At 30.4% G+C, this 22554-nt stretch overlaps 4 protein-coding genes across 9 annotated transcripts; 2 read left to right on the forward strand and 2 right to left on the reverse strand.

The window, feature by feature from the left end:
* Positions 1-1987: 1987 nt before the first annotated feature.
* On the reverse strand, positions 1988-8406 carry drongo (Arf GTPase activating protein drongo). The gene is made up of 6 exons (XM_088264949.1): positions 8233-8406; positions 6053-6487; positions 5245-5360; positions 4321-4389; positions 2559-2686; positions 1988-2472 (listed from the first exon to the last, which is right to left on the reverse strand). The coding sequence occupies exons 1-6, from the start codon at positions 8394-8396 to the stop codon at positions 2422-2424; spliced, it is 963 nt and encodes a 320-aa protein (XP_088121075.1). The 5' UTR covers positions 8397-8406; the 3' UTR covers positions 1988-2421.
* Positions 8407-9141: 735 nt separating this feature from the next.
* LOC148306493 (uncharacterized) lies at positions 9142-9782 on the forward strand. 2 transcript variants are annotated; one of them, XM_088264955.1, is made up of 2 exons: positions 9142-9300; positions 9463-9782. In XM_088264955.1, exons 1-2 carry the CDS (start codon positions 9250-9252, stop codon positions 9616-9618), a joined length of 207 nt encoding a protein of 68 aa, XP_088121081.1. In that variant the 5' UTR covers positions 9142-9249; the 3' UTR covers positions 9619-9782. The 2 variants fall into 2 exon arrangements, with proteins under 2 accessions (XP_088121081.1, XP_088121080.1); XM_088264954.1 differs by having other exon boundaries at positions 9153-9345.
* Positions 9783-9935: 153 nt separating this feature from the next.
* On the reverse strand, positions 9936-16429 carry Fam92 (CBY1 interacting BAR domain containing protein Fam92). Of its 3 annotated transcripts, none has more exons than XM_088264952.1 (7): positions 16132-16429; positions 15884-16043; positions 14885-15034; positions 13839-14063; positions 13260-13292; positions 12295-12425; positions 9936-11684 (listed from the first exon to the last, which is right to left on the reverse strand). In XM_088264952.1, the coding sequence occupies exons 1-7, from the start codon at positions 16263-16265 to the stop codon at positions 11675-11677; spliced, it is 843 nt and encodes a 280-aa protein (XP_088121078.1). In that variant the 5' UTR covers positions 16266-16429; the 3' UTR covers positions 9936-11674. The 3 variants fall into 3 exon arrangements, with proteins under 3 accessions (XP_088121078.1, XP_088121076.1, XP_088121077.1); XM_088264950.1 differs by having other exon boundaries at positions 9936-11157; positions 12300-12425; positions 16132-16427; XM_088264951.1 differs by lacking the exon at positions 13260-13292 and having other exon boundaries at positions 9936-11157; positions 12300-12425; positions 16132-16423.
* A 625-nt stretch (positions 16430-17054) lies between these two features.
* Positions 17055-22229, forward strand: Mppe (Metallophosphoesterase). 3 transcript variants are annotated; one of them, XM_088264958.1, is made up of 7 exons: positions 17055-17155; positions 17767-17906; positions 18252-18464; positions 18560-18722; positions 18999-19250; positions 21102-21339; positions 21670-21866. In XM_088264958.1, the coding sequence occupies exons 2-7, from the start codon at positions 17890-17892 to the stop codon at positions 21843-21845; spliced, it is 1059 nt and encodes a 352-aa protein (XP_088121084.1). In that variant the 5' UTR covers positions 17055-17155; positions 17767-17889; the 3' UTR covers positions 21846-21866. The 3 variants fall into 3 exon arrangements, with proteins under 3 accessions (XP_088121084.1, XP_088121083.1, XP_088121082.1); XM_088264957.1 differs by having other exon boundaries at positions 17061-17145; positions 21670-22229; XM_088264956.1 differs by having other exon boundaries at positions 17127-17232; positions 21670-22229.
* Positions 22230-22554: the final 325 nt, after the last annotated feature.

The following is a 22554-nucleotide window of genomic DNA, read 5'->3' on the forward strand; positions in this document are numbered from 1 at the left end:
TAAAAAATATTATTAATATAATAATATATTATTAATATAATAATATAAAAATATAAAATAAAAAAAATAAAAATTAAAAATTGTATTAACATGTTAGTATTCGGCTCAACACAGGCCATGCCTAAAGAGCCGTAATACGTATAATAAATGTATATATGAAATGAATATGTATATTGATTGTATCTTTGTATTATGAAAATAAAAATAATAAAAAATGAAAAAAATAAACTGACATTAGAGAATATACCGCTTCACACACTACATACATATATCATAAGTACATAGATCACAGAGTGACCTACTAAACAGAGGCATATGAACTTTAAGTCACATAATTAACTAAGTTTCTATACAAAGTGGGGAGGCAAGGGTAGGTTTGAAGGTATGAATGGAAGAGGCACAAAGAACATGACCTCAGCTAGTATATCAAACTCCTTGATTTAAGCAAATTAATGTGATTTCTGACATTACATTTTTTTTTTTTAATTCACGAAATATACGACAGAGTTAAAAAAACTTAATTTGTAGGGATAAGTTCCTAAAAATATTGTAAAACCGCATTCTTGCTGTAAAATAATATGTGCAAAGAAATCTTTATAGCCTAAGATAATTAAAATTAAAATATTGAATGTTTAACTATGCCTTAACGCCAAAGTTGCAAGTATATTGAAAAATGACAATTATGCTGATAAAGAACGCATTAAGTACATTAATATCCATAAGGTTTTATTTTAAACAGTTGGAAATATTTAGAAAAAAAAAATTCACTCCACTCCAAACAAATTTTTCGTTTATATTTTTTTTTTAACCATATTAGACTCAAAATAACGAAATATTTAACATGACAAATATTGTTGCAAATCAGATTTTCTACCAAATGCAATTTTTTATATTGGATATTCCCTAAGTCCACCATTTTTTAAAACCGGACCACTGTGCACCGTGAGTTGATCGTCATTATCCGAAACCACAAATATTCTCTTTTTTGCTGTTCTGTTTCAATTCTGAATTCTTATAAATAAAATAAAACACAATTTCATAGTGTGGATGTTTTTATTTTTGTGCCTATCTACCCAACTACTACATATTATTGTAGGTACCTATTTCTTTCAACTATAGTATATATGTACGGGGTCTTTCATTAAGTGCTTCTTATCTTTAAATTTTAATAAAACAAAGTCTGTGTAAGATATCATTGAAATTTTATTCATTTGAAAGGACCATCAATGGCAATACGTATGTAATATAAAATTGTTCAAATGTCCACTGCTTCTATGGGTGGCGCGCACCCGAAATGACCGATTTTCCATGGCTCTTGTTGAATTTGATCGATGGTAAGGATTATGTTGGCTTTGAGGTTCACTGTAGTTTATGGCTTATTCGCATAGACCTACGACTTAAGGAAACCCCACAAGAAAAGTCTAACAGGGTCAAATTGCACGATCTCGGTGGCCAGTGCCCTTGAATCGCTCATGCAGAATGTCCAATGTGGCATGAGCTGTGTGGCATGCAGAGCCATTCTGTTCAAACCAAATGTCGTTGGTGTCCATATCGTCGAATTCAGGTAAAAATAAGTTGGTAATCATCACAAAATTTGCCAAGTTGTGGTTACTAAACTTGTAAGTACGCCGCGTGCTGAAAAAGATTGGGAACCCCTGGTCTATGCTTTTTTTTATGCGATAATTATTTTCCACTTCTATAGGTAGCAGTTGGGATTTCCTGTACTTTCAACCCTGTTGAAAAATATATAACCAAATATCAAATACTGCAAAGATGGAGACAAATGGTTCATACTTATGTTTGAAACTACCTATCAACACCAAGTGTGCATTAGCACGACACCATTCCGCACATTTAAAATTTCTATTTATTTTAAATACTTCTTTGGTGCAAGGCAGCTCCTCAAAAGGCTAATTAAATAGATCTAATTATTACCTCTTCCAGACCCCCGTTTTATGATGCATTGCATACAATTAAACACAGTATGTACAAAATAGCCGTGGCAAGCGTTTATTTTCCTTTTAGTTTTTAGAACAATAAATTATAAAACATTTTTACCACTAAAAATATGAATACACTTACATTATGAATTATTTAAACACAAATATTTAAATGTATAATTTGACTAATTTTCAGGGATTATGTAAATATTTTGTCAACTGAACATGAAATAAGATTATTAACATAAAATTAATCAAGAGAGAGCAACTAATACTTTAACAATATTAACATATAAGTTTAACAGTACATGTAATAGTCATGAGTTTTTAAAATTTGCAAGTTTAGGAGCAATTGCTAATGCGAGTGTCATTAATATTAAAATTGTTGATAGCAAACACGCTATCAAAAAAGTGTATACTTGAAGGCAACATAGTCTTTGAGAAAGGTCACTTTGGAATAACGGCTCTGTTATTGACTATATCACAAGAAAGGGTTTTTTGAAGGTCCACTTTGTATCACTCCAGAACCCATCTGAAAAACAATAACATAAATTAGTCTATAAAAATAAATACCAGAAATTAGACATGACATAATAAACAAAACACTATCATACTTACAGTAAAAGGGTTGGAATAGTTGAGATTATTTCCATTAACAGCCATGTTGTTTGTGCAAAAAGGATTTTTTGATATCTCTGGGGTGCTTGATGTATCAAATGGGTTAGCAACCTGAGATGACTTTGTTTCTAAAAAGTGAAAAATCAATTATTTAATGTATTTATACAGATATCATCAAATCTCTGCATCCTACTGTGATTCACATCATTTACCTCTGGTCATAAGTGAGTGACCTGTAAGCTATTACTAAGTGATCAGTTTTGTAGAAGACCTGGATAATAAGTGAGGACTGCAAGTCCATAAAGTTAACTTTTTTTTTAAATTTCCCATTTTTTACACTAATAAACCAAATTCCTATTACATCTACATACAAATGCTTAACAAAACTTCAGTTTCATTACCCCGGTTTTACGTATACATATTTATATTTTCACTGGAATTTTTCAACATTCCATAAATTCTTCAATATTATACACAAATATGTAGCCTACATATCATAATCACTAAACAGTAGTTAAACAAACCCTTTATCTACATATGTATAACTATAGAATAAACAAACAAACATATTTGAGATAGCAAGGTTGAATTTGCTATGACATTCGCATACATAAATAATATCCCAAACAAAAACAATAATGTTCACACTTATGTTAAGCTGGGATGAGGCTAAATTGAAACTGCAGTTTTCGATTTATTGCTACATATTACCATCGGTTTAATTAACCATTTGCCCAGAAATATGAGTCTTTGCTGATTTGGTCATACCTGGTAAAGGCGCCTGGTGAAGGAATAGCTTAAACTAATTTTATCATTGTAGCGGCGGTAGTTGTAGATTATAATGGAGTTACAGGCTAGAAATACTAGATGGAAAACCTTCCTGTATCTAAGATCATTTTCAAAAGTAGTATAAAATTCTCTTAGTTTAACATTCATTAAAATCATAAAAACTGGAAAATATTGTTATTAAATGCTTTACATTACATTACATTATTTCACTATCAGCATTTTTATCAAAAACCTGTCCTTTTTCCAAATAAAATCTTCATTAAAACTCATCAGTCAAAGAGTTAGTGGTATTTTTTTTAAAAAGGAATAACCCACGAAACCTCTATTTTAGAGGCTTATCTGCAGGTAGGATAGTTAGGAAAGGAAAGGTATATGTGAAAGTTACATTACAAACACCCAGACCAATTAAAAACGAATATTTCTCCAATTCGTTTTGCAATTTGCGGGAATCGAATCTGCAATGTCAGTTTCGCAGTCGAGCGTCTACCCGACTACGTCACGGTGCATGTATATGGATTTAATGTTCTCACATTATTTGAATAAATATGCAATATGGATACTTTATTTGCAGCTAAGGAGTAAGAATCACCACATGTTTCCAATGGTCAGTGTTCCATCTTTGCAATCTTATTTTTATGTTTGAATTGTACTTAAAAAAATCCATGAGTTATTAAGCACTATATATTAACATTTAAAATAACAACACATTCTGTTTGTGTTCAATGCATAAATGATATGTTATCAAAGTTTTCTAAATTATTTCAATTTATTTTAACAACAACAAAAAGTGGCTGTCACATTGCCAGGAAATTTGTCACAAATTTCGGTCCACTTGAAAATTCAAAAATTCAATTCCATTTTTTCATACATATGTATTTAATTTTATTAGTTTTAAGCCACTTTTTGAAATTACCTTGAAAAATGTAAAAGAAAATGGGGTTTTACTATGTTTATAATCAAATAAAAATCATACCTTGGGTTTGGCTTTGGTATTGTTGACGTAATGCAAAATCCAAATCTGCCAATGCAGCATATCGATCATCTAAAAAGATATACAGGAAAATCTCATTAATTCTAAAGTAATTTTGTGAAGTCATCATTGCGCAAATAGCCCATTATCCATAGTGTCTTTATTGGAAATGCATGTCTTTATGTTCATTAATTCATCCCATTTCCAATCCAGCATTTTACTCACATATCAGCATTTACAATATTTGTTAATATTGCAGCATCTTAATATATTTAAACAGCCGTAAATATATGTCCATGCATATTTATCTTATTTTTAGTACAAAAATATTAAATATATCAGATAGATAGAATTCAGCAATACTAACAACATTTTAGGGTATATAAAAGTATATACCCTAAAATGTAGTTAAAACTGTTAGTATAATTTGATTATTAATTTAGTACAATAATGTAAATATATAAAATAATATAGTGCTTTCCCAACTTGTAAAAAGAAAAACATTACTGGACAGTTTCATAATGTTAAGGCTAGCTAGATACTATGTATACTAAATCTTTGCACAGAGAAAATACCATGCATTAAACTTTATTTCTGCATAGTTAATTTGATTTATAGCTGTCAGCATTGCATAAAGTGTAATTGTAAAATTCAGGTCAGACGTAATTAACAAAAATTACGACATATGACCGTCACTGAATAAATAAAGTTAAGCGCCCTTGAGGTAGTATTTTACAAAAATGTCGGTAAATAAATAATACAAAATTAGTATTTTCCACGCAGCAAAATATGAACCGATAAATGTATTTTTTATCTTTATACTTAAATGTATTTTTTATCTTTATTTAGTATTTTGACTTATCCGAATGGAAGAGATATGGAGAGATATATTAAATCAAAATATTTTTTAATAATGTTCACACTTACGGGAGACAGCGTTGGCATTCTTATTATCAATATGACTCAGCGGTGTAGATCCTACAAAATTATTGTTCACTTGACTAGAGTTGAATATATCTGCAGAGGCAAAATCAACAGGGAATCTAAAAAAAAAGAGGATTGTAAAAATTCAAATACCACAAAAGAGCTGCAAAAAAGTGCATTCATTATAAAATAAGTAGTGTATATAAAATAAAACATATTATAAGGAATTTTATATGTTTAGGATAATTAGATTAATGGTAACTTCTATAATAATAATAATAATAAAACCCTTATCCGCACCCCAATGGTGCATAGGGCACTGCGTCATATAAACAAAGTGTTATCTTGATCGTTTACACATGAAGAAAAGGTGATCAGCCCTCCGCTTCAGGTACCAGTCCAGGGTTACATTGAATAAATATTACAGTGAAAAAATCACTTATATTTATTTTACCCCCCTTGGGAATCGAACCCGGGACCTCCAGAACGGTAGCCGAGCGTACTGACCATTACATTACGGAGGCGGACAATGGTAACTTCTATACCCAAATAAATACTGTAGAAATATAGTTTGAAATAGGATGAAATATAATTGATTTACCATAAATATTATGTATTTTAGAAGATTAAAAATATCCAAATAATACACATTGACAATGAGTTTAAAATCTTTCACTTCAGTATGCGTATGGTGGTTTAGGAAAAAGTACATATGTATATACAGATAGTTTACCTGTTCGACGTAATGATTAAATAATTGATTATTTTTTTAAATGTCTTTTTGAAAGTCCTGGACATTACATAAACTTACTTGGGACAAGATGTGGCTGCTTGGAAATGCACAGCATCAGGCTGCTGTAGCTGAATCGGTTTAACTGCATTGAATGCCGAAGACACGGGAATGGCAGCAGGGGAGGGTCTCGCTGCGGGCAACTTTACGGATGAACTATTCCAAATGCCATTATCTTTTGGACTAGCAATTTGCGAAGCGGCCTGTTTTTCTACCAATGGGCTTTGTTTTCTGGAGATATTGGGATCCAAATAAAAGCTCTTCATCTCATATTTCTCAAACATGAAGTCTTTAATACTTTGTTCATCCTTTAGTATCGGCAATCCACCTTCGTGGAGTCCGAGCCAGATTCCTTTACAATAATCATTCCCTTGGTTTTTAATCTGCAATATTTCATCGGCAGTAAATGTGGCCATCGAAATGGACTTCACCCTGTGAGGAGGAGTTAGCCCTCGCCTACAAGAAAAACATATGATTAATGTCATATACTACATTCAATTATACACATTTAATTATTGTATACTAATTTTATATAATGTCTGTATCGCTCCTATTCTCTTTTACGGCTATGAGACATGGTACCTCACAAGGGCCCAGAGCAGCCTTACACAGCTTTGAGAATAGATGTCTCTGAAGAATTTTAGGCATGCGGTGGTTTGAGTTTGTGAGGAATGAAGAAATATGGCGTGGACACAGCAACCCATGGTCATAAGTGTCGTCAATTAAAGGCCATTTAGTTGGCTAGGCCATATATTTCGCATGACTTCCGAGAGCCTTAATTGATCTTGTTTCTTTTACAAGGTATCAGGTTCTCGCCCCCCAGAAAGTCCACTGCTGACAATTTGTCTCGTCTGAAATTTGTCCGCATCCGTGGTGTAATGGACAGCGTGTTTAGCTACCGTGCTGGAAGTCCCGGGTTCGATTCCCAGGGGGGGTGAAAAAAAATATTAGTGATTTTACACTGCAATATTTATTTAATATTACCCTGGACTGGTTCCTGAAGCGCAAGAGTGATCACCTTGCCTTCATGTGAGTAATGATCAAGATAATTTTGCGTCAATTTGATGCAGTGCCCTATGCACCATTGGGTGCGGATAAGAGTTAAAAGTGAGCAAGTAAGAACTTTGTGATGTGGACGTGACTTGAAAGAATACAAAGGAGTTAGCAACTGAGAGAAGGGTCTGAGGGCAATTTGTGGACTCTATATGCTCCACATAGGGAGCTATGGAAAAGTAATGTTATTAATGAATGGATATATTATAAAAATAAAATAAACAATAATAATAATAAAATTACTCCCTTAAGTTGTAAATGGTGTCAGAGTTACCCCTGGCACTAATGCACTTTATAAGCAATCAGTAATAATATAATGAGAGAGCGAGTGACTCTCTGTAACATGATTTATGATCCGTGCAATCAGCCGATTTAAAAATCACTGTAAATGAAAACAAGATCAAGCCGACCACAGGTATCACACTACGAATTCACGATTTCGGAAATCTAATTCATGATCGCTTTTAAAATTACCTTTGTTTAATTTTAATTTACAGTACCATTCCTGTAATTTCAATTTCTGGGGCATGCAAAAAAGCATTTGAATTTATTTCTCATGTTCCGGACAACATTGTATTAACTTTTTTAATACAATACTGATGTATCCAGTCCGTAATGTCAATGACATTTTTTAAAAACTAACAGTTCAAAATTAAATCGCACATTTTATTTTCTCTTCCAATCTTGGTATCTTAGTCTAGATTTTTAAATAAAATTTTGATTACAATTCAAATGCATTAAAAATAATAAAAATTACAACCATAATACTCTATACTTATTCTATTTCAATGAAGTTCATGAACATGTTTTGTATATTTGCTGCAGGAGAATGATGCTAATATGAAATAGTGTTGACAAGATCGTGATGATAGACGTACAGATTTGAACTATCGACCTCAGGGTTCGAAGGTGAGCGTCGGCATTTATTTATTAATTTAAGACGTTGAGATGGAATTGTTTGAACACAATATTTAACCTGGGAGGGGCGATTCATAATTGCCAGCAAATATATTAAGGATATAACGGAAAGGTTTAAAGCGCTGATATTAATCAAAGGTAATAGATGAAGGACAACATAAGAAATAACAAAGAAAATTCAAACTTTCACCAGACAATAGAAAGTATTATTTTCTAAGGAGCATACTTACAGCATTCCGGAACATTTAGAACAAATGAAGGAACCGATTGTCATATTCACGTATGTCGGGCCCCTCTGTGAACAATCGAAACAATTCTTATTCCCATTTTGAGTTATTAATTCACGTAAAGTTGCCAAATTCTTGTCATCTTGCTTCTTTTTGGCAGCAGCCATGTTTACAATTAGTCATAACAGTGTTGCCTACTTTAAATTTACGAGTAATATTAGTCTACCCGTACACGCGAATTTTCCTCCAGCGTTTTCGTCTGGTGTTTTTCTTCTTTGAAATTCCGAATGCTTGAATATTACAAAGCAGACAGTTGTTTTTCCCCGATCGACAAACTATGAATTCTGATGTGTGTCTTATATCAAACCCTTATCCGCACCCAATGGTGCATAGGGCACTGCATCATATAAACGTTGTGTTATCTTGATCGCTAACATACGAAGGAAAGGTGATCAGCCTCCACTTACGGTACCAGTCCAAGGTAAAATTGAATAAATATAAGAGTGAAAAAATCACGTATATTTATTTGACCCACCCTGGGAATCGAACTCGGGACCTCCAGTACGGTAGCCGAGCGTACTGACCATTACACTACGGAGGTGCATGTCTTAAATAAATTTTAGAATTGAATTGTTGTGAAATTACAATAATAAATATGGACAACTCGCGATCAAAATAAACATTTTCAATTTGAGGAAGTGAAAAAATAACTAAAATAAACTTTATTTATTCAAACGACTATCCCAAAAAAATGCTCCAAGCTCAAAAAAAAGGTTGGGTACCCTTGTTTTAGGTACTTGCTAGGTAGGTATTACGAAATAACCCAAGTGTCCCCTGTATGAAATCCAATTTTCAGTCAATCTATTTTTTTTTTGTAGGTTTGACAGAATGATTTTTGACAATAAATAATGTGACGTTTGTCACTTTGTCTGTGGAATACAAATTGTGATCAATCGTGATATCGTTGGCATTTATACAAATTCGGAGTTGGTTTATACGAGTGGGAAATAAAAATCGACAATGGCAGACGCTGGTGCGGATGTTCATGATGAATCAGAGAAAAACTTTGCTGTGAGTAATAACGATCCTAAAAATATGCTGGAACTCACCAATTATGTGAGTAGATGACACGCAATTTGCTTTATAGATAGTGCACAATAAACTTATAAATCGTCGATTACTTTACAATTTTTGGTTAAATTTAAAATTTAATTACTTCATCCATTTTCGTAGGTTCAAGCTCTTCTACAAAATATGCAGGATAAATTTCAGACAATGTCAGATCAAATAATTACAAGAATTGATGAAATGGGAAACAGAATTGATGATTTGGAGAAGAACATTGCTGATTTAATGACACAATCTGGAGTAGAAGGATCTGAAAAATAGCGATAAAACATTCCCTTATCATGCGTTTTCGTAATACCTTTAATATACTTTGAATCTTTGATTTTCAGTACCATTCTGCTCCTGGTACTTTCTTCATATTGATTTAACAAACACAATTTGTACACTTAGATTATATCAATAAAATTCCCCACAAACACTCGAAATGGTATTGTTATTCATGTAGTTCAGAGCTAATGTAATCTAGCTAAGAATATTTATTTTTATTACAACTTTATTATTTACTTATAACAACTCCACTCCTCTTTAAAATGGTTACTGTCATTGAAATAAAATATGGATCTAAAAAAATAATAAGATGCGTTTTTTAATAGAACAAAAGAAAGTATTTATCTTATTATTTAATAGTATTTTTTCTTACTCTGTGCATTGCAATTTTAACATCAGTTAATACATAAAAATATATCTAGAATATGTAATAACACATTCACATATATACATACATATCGAAGCAGATATTCAACACATGCATATTATACATAAATATACACATACAATATTTATGTGTATACTGTGACATCATGCTTCTGGCAGCTACAAATCACTTTGTATGTGGTCCTTTATGTAATTAATAAATAAATCTAGTTTTAAAAATTATATGTAAATGTATTATTTTAACAAAAAAGTTTGGGCATAATTTTTTTTCATTACATTCAAGAGAGCCAGTGTATGCAGAAAAATTGGTTTTAGGAGAAGGCACGATGAACCAGAATCATAGTTTGTTTGTTTTTTTCTTATTACACTAACTACCAAAAAAGTACATATAAATAATTTTATAATATTACATATCGCTCACTCCTTTCAAGAACGTCATAAATCAAAATACTCGATTTTGCAGGAGAACGTTTTTAAAGTTTAAAAATATAATACAATGTATTAAAAATAAATATCAAGCCACTTATTGAACTTTTTACTGTGCAACAGATCTTTTTAAGTAAAACATGAAGGTTTTTTCTCCATTTGAAAAATATTTAGTTTATTTAAAAAAAAAATAAAACAATACCTTTTCTTCAAAATGCAAAAACAACACTTTCTGCCCTGTGGCGGGTAAATATTAAATTTAAAATATACCTCTTTTGCTGGGATGTAGTAAATTTTCTGGGCATTCCGAAAACATACACAACTGAAAATTGACGATTTTTGATTTATGACGTTCTTGAAAGGAGTGAGCGATATGTAAAATAAAGCACATTAATTTTAATTTCCGCCAGACGTGCTGGCATTTTATTCAATCAATTTGATCTTATTTAAAATTATTATATTAAGTATGTCATATTTGTATGTTTATTTTTTAACCTTACAATGATTTTGATTAACTATAAACACGGAATATATCAACACTTTTGTAAATATATGTTACAATAAATACATCTACATTTGTAGGGAAAAGTATGTATATATTATATACAGAATTCAATAAAATGAATTACTTCTTTTATGTGTTTTGGGACTGATCTTATCATCACTGCTCTCTGCATCGTCATCATCATCAGAATTCTCACTTAGTGTCCTTAGAGAGTCCTGTGAAAATACATTTTATTTAATACTTGATTATGTATACATACGCGGGTGAAAGTTTAAAACAAATGTTATATGATGGTTTTATAGATATATTCATTCTTTATGTTTTTGTTTATTACATTAGCGATCCGATTTTACAGTTCTCAAAAATTTTAAGACTGTTATGAATGAATTTGGTTGGTTGAAAGATAGTACTTCTTAGCAATAAGCCTCCTTAATGTACATATACATTTGGGAAAGAAGTTTAATAAAGTAAATAAATTGTTCATCTTAATTTTAAATAAGAATAAAACAGCAATTAAAAAGTAGTTTCCATTTTTTTTTATTTGACCAGTGACCGGGTTTCATCGTTCCTGACATGATCAGACTGATGTGATGGTGTGGATCATATAAAGACCAAGAGATCTAAAAATTAGGTGACATCATCCAATAATGCGTTGGGTGTTGCTAATTAAATGTGTTTCTAGAATTACGGCGGGATTTAGATGTGCCAAGAACGCACAGTAAAAATTATCTATTAAATCAACCTTATTTTTTGACATCTCATCAAAGATGAAGAAGAATATGGAAGTCTGGGCATTTACGGGGCTGACGACCGTCATAGGCTGGTTTAAGTGATCACTTTACACACGTGTAACATTCACCAATTTACAACATTTTGAGTGTGTCCAAATAAATTATCTGGTCAAATTATAAGCTTAATAATAAAAATGAAAATGGTATTTTCTGGCGTTTCTCATGTGTGTGATTATAATCCAGGATTCGGATCTCACATACTAATATAAGAGTTTTTGCTTGATAAAAAAGCTTCTTTACATCTCACCAATAGATGTCTCCAGTGAAGTTCTAGTGATTCAAGAACAAAGTTTCTAAATTGGTTCATATATATAGAACTTCCAAGAATTTGAGTAGTGTGGTTGTCAATAATGGGTAGAATTGGTGAATGTTACACGTGTGTAAAGTGATCACTTAAACCAGCCTATGACGGTCGTCAGCCCCGTAAATGCCCAGACTTCCATATTCTTCTTCATCTTTGATGAGATGTCAAAAAATAATATGAAAATAACTCCTGTAATTGGAGATAATCCAGATTTTGTGAACAAGTATTTGGACACACTCAAAATGTTGTAAATCAACCTTACCACAGAATTAAGACTTTTTGACTGCATTTTTTCCTTTTGTCCTAATAAAGATGCTAATGATCCATGTCCTGATTGCTTGTAAATTGATTTTTGATCAGTTTGTGCACTAAGTTGTGCACGAAACTCCTGGAAGATAAATTCAAAGTATTATACTTAAGTTGAGACATTTTTTTTTACCTGCCATTTACATTACCTCAAATTTTTAAATGGCTTAAATAATTATTTAATAGATTTACTAAAAAAATATAACTTAATGCACAGAATTAAATGCAAGTGTACTTAAAAGCATGGTTTATTCTAATAAATAAACCATAGTCAACTCTTTAGCGAAAAGCCGGATTGATTTTTTTTAAACCTGGGGGACTAGAAGAAAAATAAATCCATATGCCGATTAAAATCTTTTTTAAATAATTTAAATGTTTCTAATTTAGTATAAAAAAATACTTTTTATAAAGCAGGAATATCTTATTTACAGCTTATTAAAAAGAAATAAGTAATAATAAAGTCCTTCCAATTGTTACATTTCTTCTTTGTGTAAGTAGGGAATTTTCAGAGGGCTAAATAAAAAATTTGGCAGGCCGGATCTGGCCCGTGGGCCGTAGGTTAGTGACCACTGATGTAAACAAATAATTCCTAGATTAATTTAAAGATGGAAATGATCAGTTAATATTTCAGTAAACATCAAATATGACATGAGAGTATGTGTCCCTGCCCTAAACAGCGCCTCAACTGTTCTGATCTCTATTCAATATTGTTCATTAATATAGAGATGTTTGATTCATCTACATTATTATTTATGTGGTTTCTTTTTTATGTTGAATCTATTAAATTAATAAAATAAAATTTATACACCTAGCTTTATAACAGCAACCAAAAATTACATACAAATGAAAATATTACAAAATAATAATATTTAGACCAATAGTATTTAATGATGAAAAGAACATGAAAAACCATTACCGTATCAAAGCTTCCTCTCATTTCTTGAAAGACCTGTTAGGTATGGCAGTAAAATTATAAATAAATAAGAAGAATATATCTTAGTTAATTAAATGTAGTGGGACGGAACATTATAATTTTCATAGAATATATAGATATGTATTATATATAAATTAAATAAAAAATGTAACTTTTTTACTTTTGTAAGAAATCAAACTGAGTATTCACATACTAGATTTTAAATAAGGTTTTAATTGCTTGATTGTGCGTGATATTATCTAGACAAGGTAGTTCAATTTAAGTTTCTGCTAAATAATTATAATGTGACTGCGTGTAAGTGTAGAACGCACATGAGATGGTGGAATTCAAGGAAAGAACAGATGTTCTTTATTTTAATAATCCACATACAAGGATTGATATAGATAAATAAAATTATTAACTTGTTTTTCACACTTTTTCGGTTATGTATAGACCTGCCTGTTGTCAAATATGACCAGCAAAATGTCATTATATTGACTACATTTTCCATTGATTACTGAGTTGCAAGAAAATCAATACAAAAAATAAATTAATGTATTAGTTTGTGATATTAAAGTTCACCTGCAAATCAGATTTTTCATCGATGCTGACAACTTGGTGATGGGCAACTGTGAGTAATTCTAAAGCTTTTGAATGAAATACCATTCCCATTTCAATAAAATTTCGCAGAATCATTTTTATATCTTCTAGTTTGTGTTTTTCAAATAAATCTGTTTGCTCATCTAGCTCCTTACTGGTTCTGCTCATATCTGCTGATGCTTTTAAAAGTTCAGCCTCGGCATGCATCTGAAAAACCGTTTACGTAAAAAATTTAACTGATTCAAAATCATTTCTCAAAGTTTTCGATGCCGCTTTAAAAAATGTATGAATAGTATGCAATAGTATGTAATCCAGATTTTGTGAACAAGTATTTGGACACACTCAAAATGTTGTAAATAAATTATCTGGTCAAATTATAAGCTTAGTAATAAAAATGAAAATGGTATTTTCTGGCGTTTCTCGTGTGTGATTATAATCCGGGTTTCGGATCTCACATACTAATATAAGAGTTTCTGCTTAATAAAAAGCTTCTTTACATCTCACCAATAGATGTCTCTAGTGAAGTTTTAGTGATTCATGAACAAGGTTTCTAAATTGGTTCATATTTATAGAACTTCCAAGAATTTGAGTAGTGTAGTTGTCAATAATGGGTAGAATTGGTGAATGTTACACGTGTGTAAAGTGATCACTTAAACCAGCCTATGACGGTCGTAAGCCCCGTAAATGCCCAGACTTCCATATTCTTCTTCATCTTTGATGAGATGTCAAAAAATAATAGTATGCATGTTATTTTATGACATCTCAACAAAGATGAAGAGGAATATGGAAGTCTGGGCATTTACGGGGCTGACGACCGTCAAAGGCTGGTTTAAGTGATCACTTTACACACGTCTAACATTCACCAATTCTACCCATTATTGACAACCACACTATGGTTAATGTGATGTCAAAAAATAATATCAATAATAACTCCTGTAATTGGAGATAATCCAGATTTTGTGAACAAGTATTTGGACACACTCAAAATGTTGTAAGTATGCATGTATTTATTGAAAAGATTGTTTTACAATTTGCTGTTTGCTCAGTGGGTTTCTTTCCTTGACTCGATCTAAAACTCTTTTCCGAGCAACTTCGCTATCCCTCACAGACAACGTGTGTTTCACTTCACCACGAGCGTGCCGGCAGATTCCATCATACTGAGATAGTTCCGTTATTACCTGAAATCAAGGAATTAAAGAGTGTACTACCCAATTATTTATTGAATAATATTTAATTTTAAATCACCGCTCAGAATGGAACACAGGTTACTAAAATACCGCTTTGGTTTATCAGATTCTTCCTAACATACCTAAAGTTCTTAAATTCTTCATAAAATTCTCACAAGTATTATTGTGAACTATGAACCAGAGCTGTGGAATAAAACAAAAATAGCCGTCAGAGTCAATTTTTTATATTTTGATTATACTGGAATACATATCACTCACTCCTTTCAAGAACATCAAAAATAAAAATATATTATTTTTCAGGAGAACGTTTTTATAGTTTAAAAATATAACACAATGTATTAAAAATAAATATCAAGCCATTCATTGAACTTTTTACTTTGCAACAGATCTTTTTAGGATTCAGATTCTTTTAAAACCTGATTCAACAGATTCTTTTAAAACCTGAAGGTTTTTTCTCCATTTGAAAAATATTTATTAAATTAAAAAAATAATTAAACAATACATTTTCTTCAAAATGCAAAAACAACATTTTCTGCCCTGTAGCGGGTAAATGTTATGTTAAAAATATGTGTCTTTTGCTGGGATAAATTGCATTTTCTGGGCATTCCGAAAATACGCACAACTGAAAATTGATGATTTTTTATTTATGACGTTCTTGTAAGGAGTGAGCAATATGCATAGACTTATCCAGTTTTTCATCTGCTGTTCTTGTTTTCTGCAGAAATAATATGGAGAAAGAAACGTAGAAATGGCACAAGACAGGGTGAATGGGGACAGTTTGTAATGGCCATATGCTCTTACTAAATAGGAAGTGACAAATTTTATATGAAAAATCATTACTTTGAATTCTAAACGTTGTACGTAAGCATTTCTATAATCTTCAATTGCAGAAAATGTAGTAGCTAAATTTGCCAGTGCAGTGCTTAATGACTTGTTAACTGTTTCTCCATTAGCATACGCTTGTATAACTTTTGCCAATTCATCACCAGTATCTCGAACTCTGAAAACAAATTACCTAATATGTGAATGTATTATGTTTAGAGAAAATAAATGTAATTTGCGAAGAAAAAATAAGTAAAGATACCCACCTAGCTACTTTTCTAGCGTATGCCCCAAAAGAACTGCATATTTCTGCAAAGTTTTTTTCAACAGATGTAATTCTATCTTGAATAAATTTAGTTTGTTTTTCGTAACTTATATTTTGATTTCGAGAGTTCAACATTTTATGTGATTTACTTTATAATAAGTACATGAAGAAACAAAATAATCAATGAGTTTGAATACAATAAACGAGATCCGCGTTAAAAGTCAAGTTTATTTACAAAAAAAAGACACTGTTCATATATGGTTTCCATGACAACGCCTTACCCAAATATTGGCCTTACCATAGAAAAATCTTACCTACTCCTATAAGTAAATACTGGAAAATTCTTGGGAGCGCTACCGTAGCAAAACAAACTTAATTTACTATTAAAAAAATACAAAAAACTGTATGACTACCGTTCTACTTGTAAGTATTGTGGTTTTGTGGTTAGAGTCGCTTAAGCTCACTTTACCAAAACTTATATTTATTTTAATAACAGTCTGCTTAGGACTACAAAAAAGTATAAAATTAGATGCTTGTGTATAAAATAAGATTTGTCAGATATGTTTATATATATGCGGACAAATATATGATAATATTTGGCCGACTCTGTAGTGCAATGGTGAGTACACTCGGCTACCGTACAGGAGGTCAGGATCAAATAAATATAAATGATTTTATCAGTTTAAAATGTATTAAATATTACCCCAGGCTGGTACCCGAAACGTGATCACTTCGACGGTCAAGATATCAATGCGTTTATATGATGCAGTGCCCAATGCACCATCGGGTACGGATGAGGGTTTAAAGAAGTATGTGATAAGAATACAAACAAAAGTGTGTGAAATCTATTTCTAATTTTAATGTAAGTATCTACCTGTAGAGGTAAGAAACGTCAACTTCACAACGTTATCTAGATTATAATCTATGGTTGAGACAGAAAAAATAAACCAAGTACAATAAAATCAGTTTAATCTTCACTCGAATTTTGGCATTTCTGTGGCATAATACGGCAGCAGTAAGCTCATGTACTAATAATATCATAATTAAATCTCCGCATTGCTTGCTATAATCCCAATAATCCGTATAAGTATAGAATTTTGCGGTGTGTAATAAATTAACAACTTTTTATTATGAGCAGTTCAGTCGTTTCTTTCATTTGTTTGTATTATTTGGGTCACAAATATTAATTGGGTTTATTTTTTTATTTGTGTTTATGTTTACATTTCCATTGTTATGAATTTTTTATTTTAATGTTATAGTTTGAGACTAAACGTAATAAGAAAATTATGAGAAAGGGTTTAGATTTTTAAAATATTGAGTATTTAAATTGTGATGGTATGAAACTCTCCAATTATGATTAAAAATTATACTGCTAATCTAATATAATCTGCATAATCTGTTAACTGCTAGAAAATATTAGGCTGTATTATTTGTGAATTATATATTAACATCAATGATTATAATTTCCTAATGATAATTACTAATAAAATATCTCACGAAAATATCTAATAAATAAGCTACAAAATTTCAATTGATTCCTCCACTGAGTTTTGGCACTGTTTTGTTTTCAGAATATTCTTAATGTCTTGAAACTCATGTTTTTTTATCTGTATGACGCTTAACTATCTTTTTGTAGGTTTTCTTATCATACAAGATTGTAAGTGAAAAGATAAAAAATAAATTGGTGGTGAAACCCAGATATTTAAGTTATTGAAAAAAGATATTTAAATGGTATTGAATATCATAAAATACTACATTAATGCGTTTCTTTAAAAGGTAAGTTTATTTCTTTTTAATTTTCAAAATGTTGAAAGAAGGTTTAATAAATTTAAAACATTAAACAAAACTATATTGCATTCCATGAAATATGTAGATATGATGTGAATAAAGTATTTATATAATACAGATTGAGAAGGGATAGGTTGTTATAGTGAAGATGGTGTCATGCAACAGCGCTTCGAATTTGGATTTACATTTTCTGAACCTCTTTATAAATATATCTCTTGTGGTGAAACCAATTATTAGTTAACAAAAGTAACAAATTCCAAGTTAGCCTGTTATTTAATTTAATATGAACATGGAATTGATACAATAAATATTAATCATATTTTTCGTTTACAGGAATCATTTCGCTTTGATTATTTTTATTGTCATATTAGAAGTACTTTACAATGAAGTATTGACATATTTTATCCAAAGTTACAAGTGGCCGGCATTGAAGTGCCCCGATAATGATGGCTGTGTTAAAATTCTTTTCGTGGCTGATCCTCAAATCCTGGGGGAGCAGAGTGAAAATCCATTATTAACTCTTATCTTCAATTGGGATAGTGACGGGTTCGTATTACATATAACATTGTTAAACTGAGTGATTGAAATTAATTTTCTGAGAATTTGTGCAATTATAATAAAAAAACGATTTTGATTTTCAGATTTCTTGCCAAAACATATGCTCGTGTTGTGCCATATTTTAGGCCAGATGCTATAGTTTTTCTTGGCGACTTAACGGACGAAGGTTCTATTGCAACTAAAGAAGAATTTTATAGATATATCAAGAGACTACCAAATATCTTCAATACTGAATTTCCCATTAAGGTATTTTTCCCATAGAATCACTGGAATTTATTTTGTTTTTAATAGAAAGTAATTCCAACACTATATCATTTTTGTTCTTGCATTATTTCCTATGTATGAAGTTTGGCAAGCATTGATGTCTAAGCTGTATTATTATAATTACTAAGTCTGCATTTGCACGGATATAGATGATTGAATATGAATAGTGTTGTGATGTTTATGTATAATAATTATAATAATAATAAACACATTCAATTTGAAATTAGTTGTGCCCTACATTTATGATATTTTTTTCAGCACATTTGGCTTCCAGGAGATAATGATATTGGTGGTGAGAATGAACCGATTTATACGGAAAAACTAAAAATGTTTAACACTGCTTTTAATCAACCCGATATTGTGTCGGTCAAGTATGTGGATATCTACAAAACAAATTACCTCACCCAATTACTCCCCGAATCATTGCACAGCCATCAATCATCTAATTCAACCAAAATAGCAATATCGCACATGCCACTTCTCTTAACGACAGACAGATACACCTTAAATGTAAGATCAATTATTATTTATTATATTATTACTTAGATTATCCTTGACCCTATATTATTTAAATTATATTGATCCTATATTTGACTTATGTCTGCATTAATTTTGTAACGCTTCATAGTTGTTTTGATTTAGTTAGCTTGGTGAAAACTGTTACTATACAGTAATATCATAATTAAGATAATACCTATTACTTTGAGGAATTCGTTGCATAATAACTTACATGAGTTTATATAAATAGCCTTTCTTTGTATGTAAATATAATTATTTTGACAAACCAGCTGATATCCCTTTCTCAATGTAAACAAGGCAGTTCTTCGTCATACAGGGATCTATGTACAATGCACGGCCATCTGTATTAATTCATCAATGTTGTAACATGATTCCATTGGTATTTTGTTCCATTTTAAGCTATTTTTAGTGAGAAGAAAAACAGATATATTACCAAAGAAAACACTTATGTAAATAAACCAACAAAAATAAGCAAATAAAAACGCTTATTTTTCAATGAGTTTACCATAGACAAAACACAAAAGAGAAGACTAAAAGAATTTTAAAAACTGCGCAAAAATAAGTCAGCCCAGCGTTTCGAATTTCCTTCTTTGTTAGGTACATTTATCTATTTAAAACAAATACCTTATTCTCTTCAGTTTCAAATTGATATATTTGAAGAAAAAACCGTTTCAAACTGCCCAAAAGCTGTTCTTGAAATATGGCAAATATTTATATTTCAAGCACTAACTTTGTGATTTTCCATTTTATAATTGAAATCTAACTTTGTTTTAAAATCACTATAAATTTATGGTGATTTGAAAACAAAGTTACATTTTAATTACAGTGAAACCTCTAGCTGTCGTTTTTAAAAGGACCTATTAAAATAAACTATGAATGCGGGAAAACAATGAATGCGGGATTAAGAGGTCAATATGCAAGTAGATACGACCGAGTAAAGATACCGTCCTTCCAATCTGCACAACTATTCGTAGGCTAAAATTCTAAGAAGAATACATGTTTCAGATGCAAATGAATTTATTAAAAAAGTAACTCAAACCTGAATAGAATTTTAAAAAATATTCAATTTTATTGATCTAAATTTGTTTTTTTAACTGTTTTATTTTCGTAAGCCAATAGTATATTTTCGCCTTTGCAAATGGTATTTTTTAGCATCGGTTATTGAATGTGCGCTGTAGAAAGTTTTCTTTCAAAGAGTGTGCATGCTTCTGGAAATGCAGGTACTGGCAGCAGCTTCTTTTCATCAATATCGACCTCTCCTGCTATCGGTTACACGAGCTTTCGATAGTTTCTATCCCATACGTTGCTGTTGAATGTAAGAAAATTGAAAATAATGGAAAAAAACAGACAAAATGTATCAAATATGCAGCTTAATTCGAACGATAAATGCGGTAAATGGTGATAGAGAAACGATCGATCCGGTTTAGTTTAGTATGAAATTAATTCGGGATAGAATAAATAAACGACACATCCGGGAAAATGATTATTCGAGGAACGATAGATAGAGGTTTCACTGTATATATACATATTTATGTATTTCGTGTACCTATATAGCACTGAGAGTATATTTTATTTTTAAATATTGATTCATCTCAGCTTAGTCATAGAATGCTTGAAACAACAACATACTTAGTGTAGAATATAAGCCAGAATAGGTAAGAAGAGCAAACAACTGAATAAAAACATTTTTCTTTCTTTTAATTTTAATATTTTTTGTCAGGCAATTTTTTTTTTATTATCTTAGAATTTGTCAGAATCAGTGTGTGTAAATCAACTTACATGCTTTATGCTTTATATACGTTTTTAATATTGAATTTGTTTTATTTTTAAATACATTTTTAGGTTTTAACCGAAGTACAACCTTCAGCAATATTTTCTGGTCATAGACACTCTGCTGCATATTTAGTGATTACAAAAGAGTCTTCGTTTAAATCACATAAAATCAAGCACATTACTCCCAGAGATGCCCAACAAACCATGGAAATCGATTTAAAGACAGATGAGTTCCATGAATTTATCGTTCCTACCTGTTCTTATAGAATGGGTGTAAAAGATGTTGGATATGGAGCGGCTGTAATAGGTTAGTCATTGATTTAATATAATAATTTATACCTTTTTTTATATATCCATTATCTCCTTTTTATTTTTGATAAATTGGGGCTTTCAATATTGTGCACAAATAATTTTAACATATTTAAAAAGAAAAAACCTATAAAATGACACAGCCCATAGTTTTCTAGTTTTAAATCACTTTTTGATTGTTTCAACAATTCATGTTTTTTTTAAATGATAATCTGTTATTGTCAGAAATGCTAATTAATAAAAAATGTACATACGGTATATCCATTTTTTTAAATGATTTTAAATATTAATATAATATAAAATATTTTAATGTTTATTTGTATTACAGATACAGTCAATCAGAAGCTTCAGTATTCAGTATTATGGTCTCCACAGCGTTTTTTTCACCTCATACTTTATATATTGCTTTTAATTATAGTATTGCTGTATTTTTTCCTGTTTTTCATTTGCAAGACTATAGCGGTGACTCGTATGTGTCGTAAGACTACTTACTCGAGGGTTTAAGGAAACTTTTAAATATAAAAAGGAAAGAATAACCTTCTAATAATGTTCTAGAAACACCGTTTTATTCCTAAATTTCTAAACATTGTATCTCCAAATTACAAATATATAAGGTTATTATTAAACAGGTTTAAAAAAATATATTGTATAACAATTTGCCTGAGCGACCAGATTTTTTTATCATTAAATTTTTCAAAGATTGTTTGACTTAAAGATTGTTTAAGCTCTCAAAATGTACTTAGGATATATGACAGTTTTTCAAAAAAGGTTCATTATTCAAAAATTATATTTTTGTCCATTAGTTTTATTAAAATATTTATAATGTCATTATATATAATAAAAGAGCAAAATATTTTATTACAAAAAAACACTATGTTTAAGATAAAATCAAGTTATTACTTTTTTTAAATATATTTTTGGCCTCTGGTATTTATTTTCTAATTTTACTTTCATATGAAACTTTTGATTTACACTCTGCATAGAATATATTTCAATATATGCATGTAATATACTAAAATTTCTATATATTTAAAAAATAATAACCGATACATGTTTAATTACATTTACCTCTTAACTTATTTGTCATTCTTATGAATTTACTGCCAAATATAGCCAAATATTACAGTTTATAAACATTGTAATTGAATTTAATGAGATATTATAATAATAATAAAAAAATCTTTATAAATCTTTAGTATTTAAAGATGAAAAC

The sequence above is a fragment of the Brachycentrus maculatus genome, unplaced genomic scaffold (assembly GCF_059751285.1).
Source record: "Brachycentrus maculatus isolate JH-2025_06_01 unplaced genomic scaffold, ASM5975128v1 h1tg000240l, whole genome shotgun sequence".
Taxonomy (NCBI): Eukaryota; Metazoa; Arthropoda; class Insecta; order Trichoptera; family Brachycentridae; genus Brachycentrus; species Brachycentrus maculatus.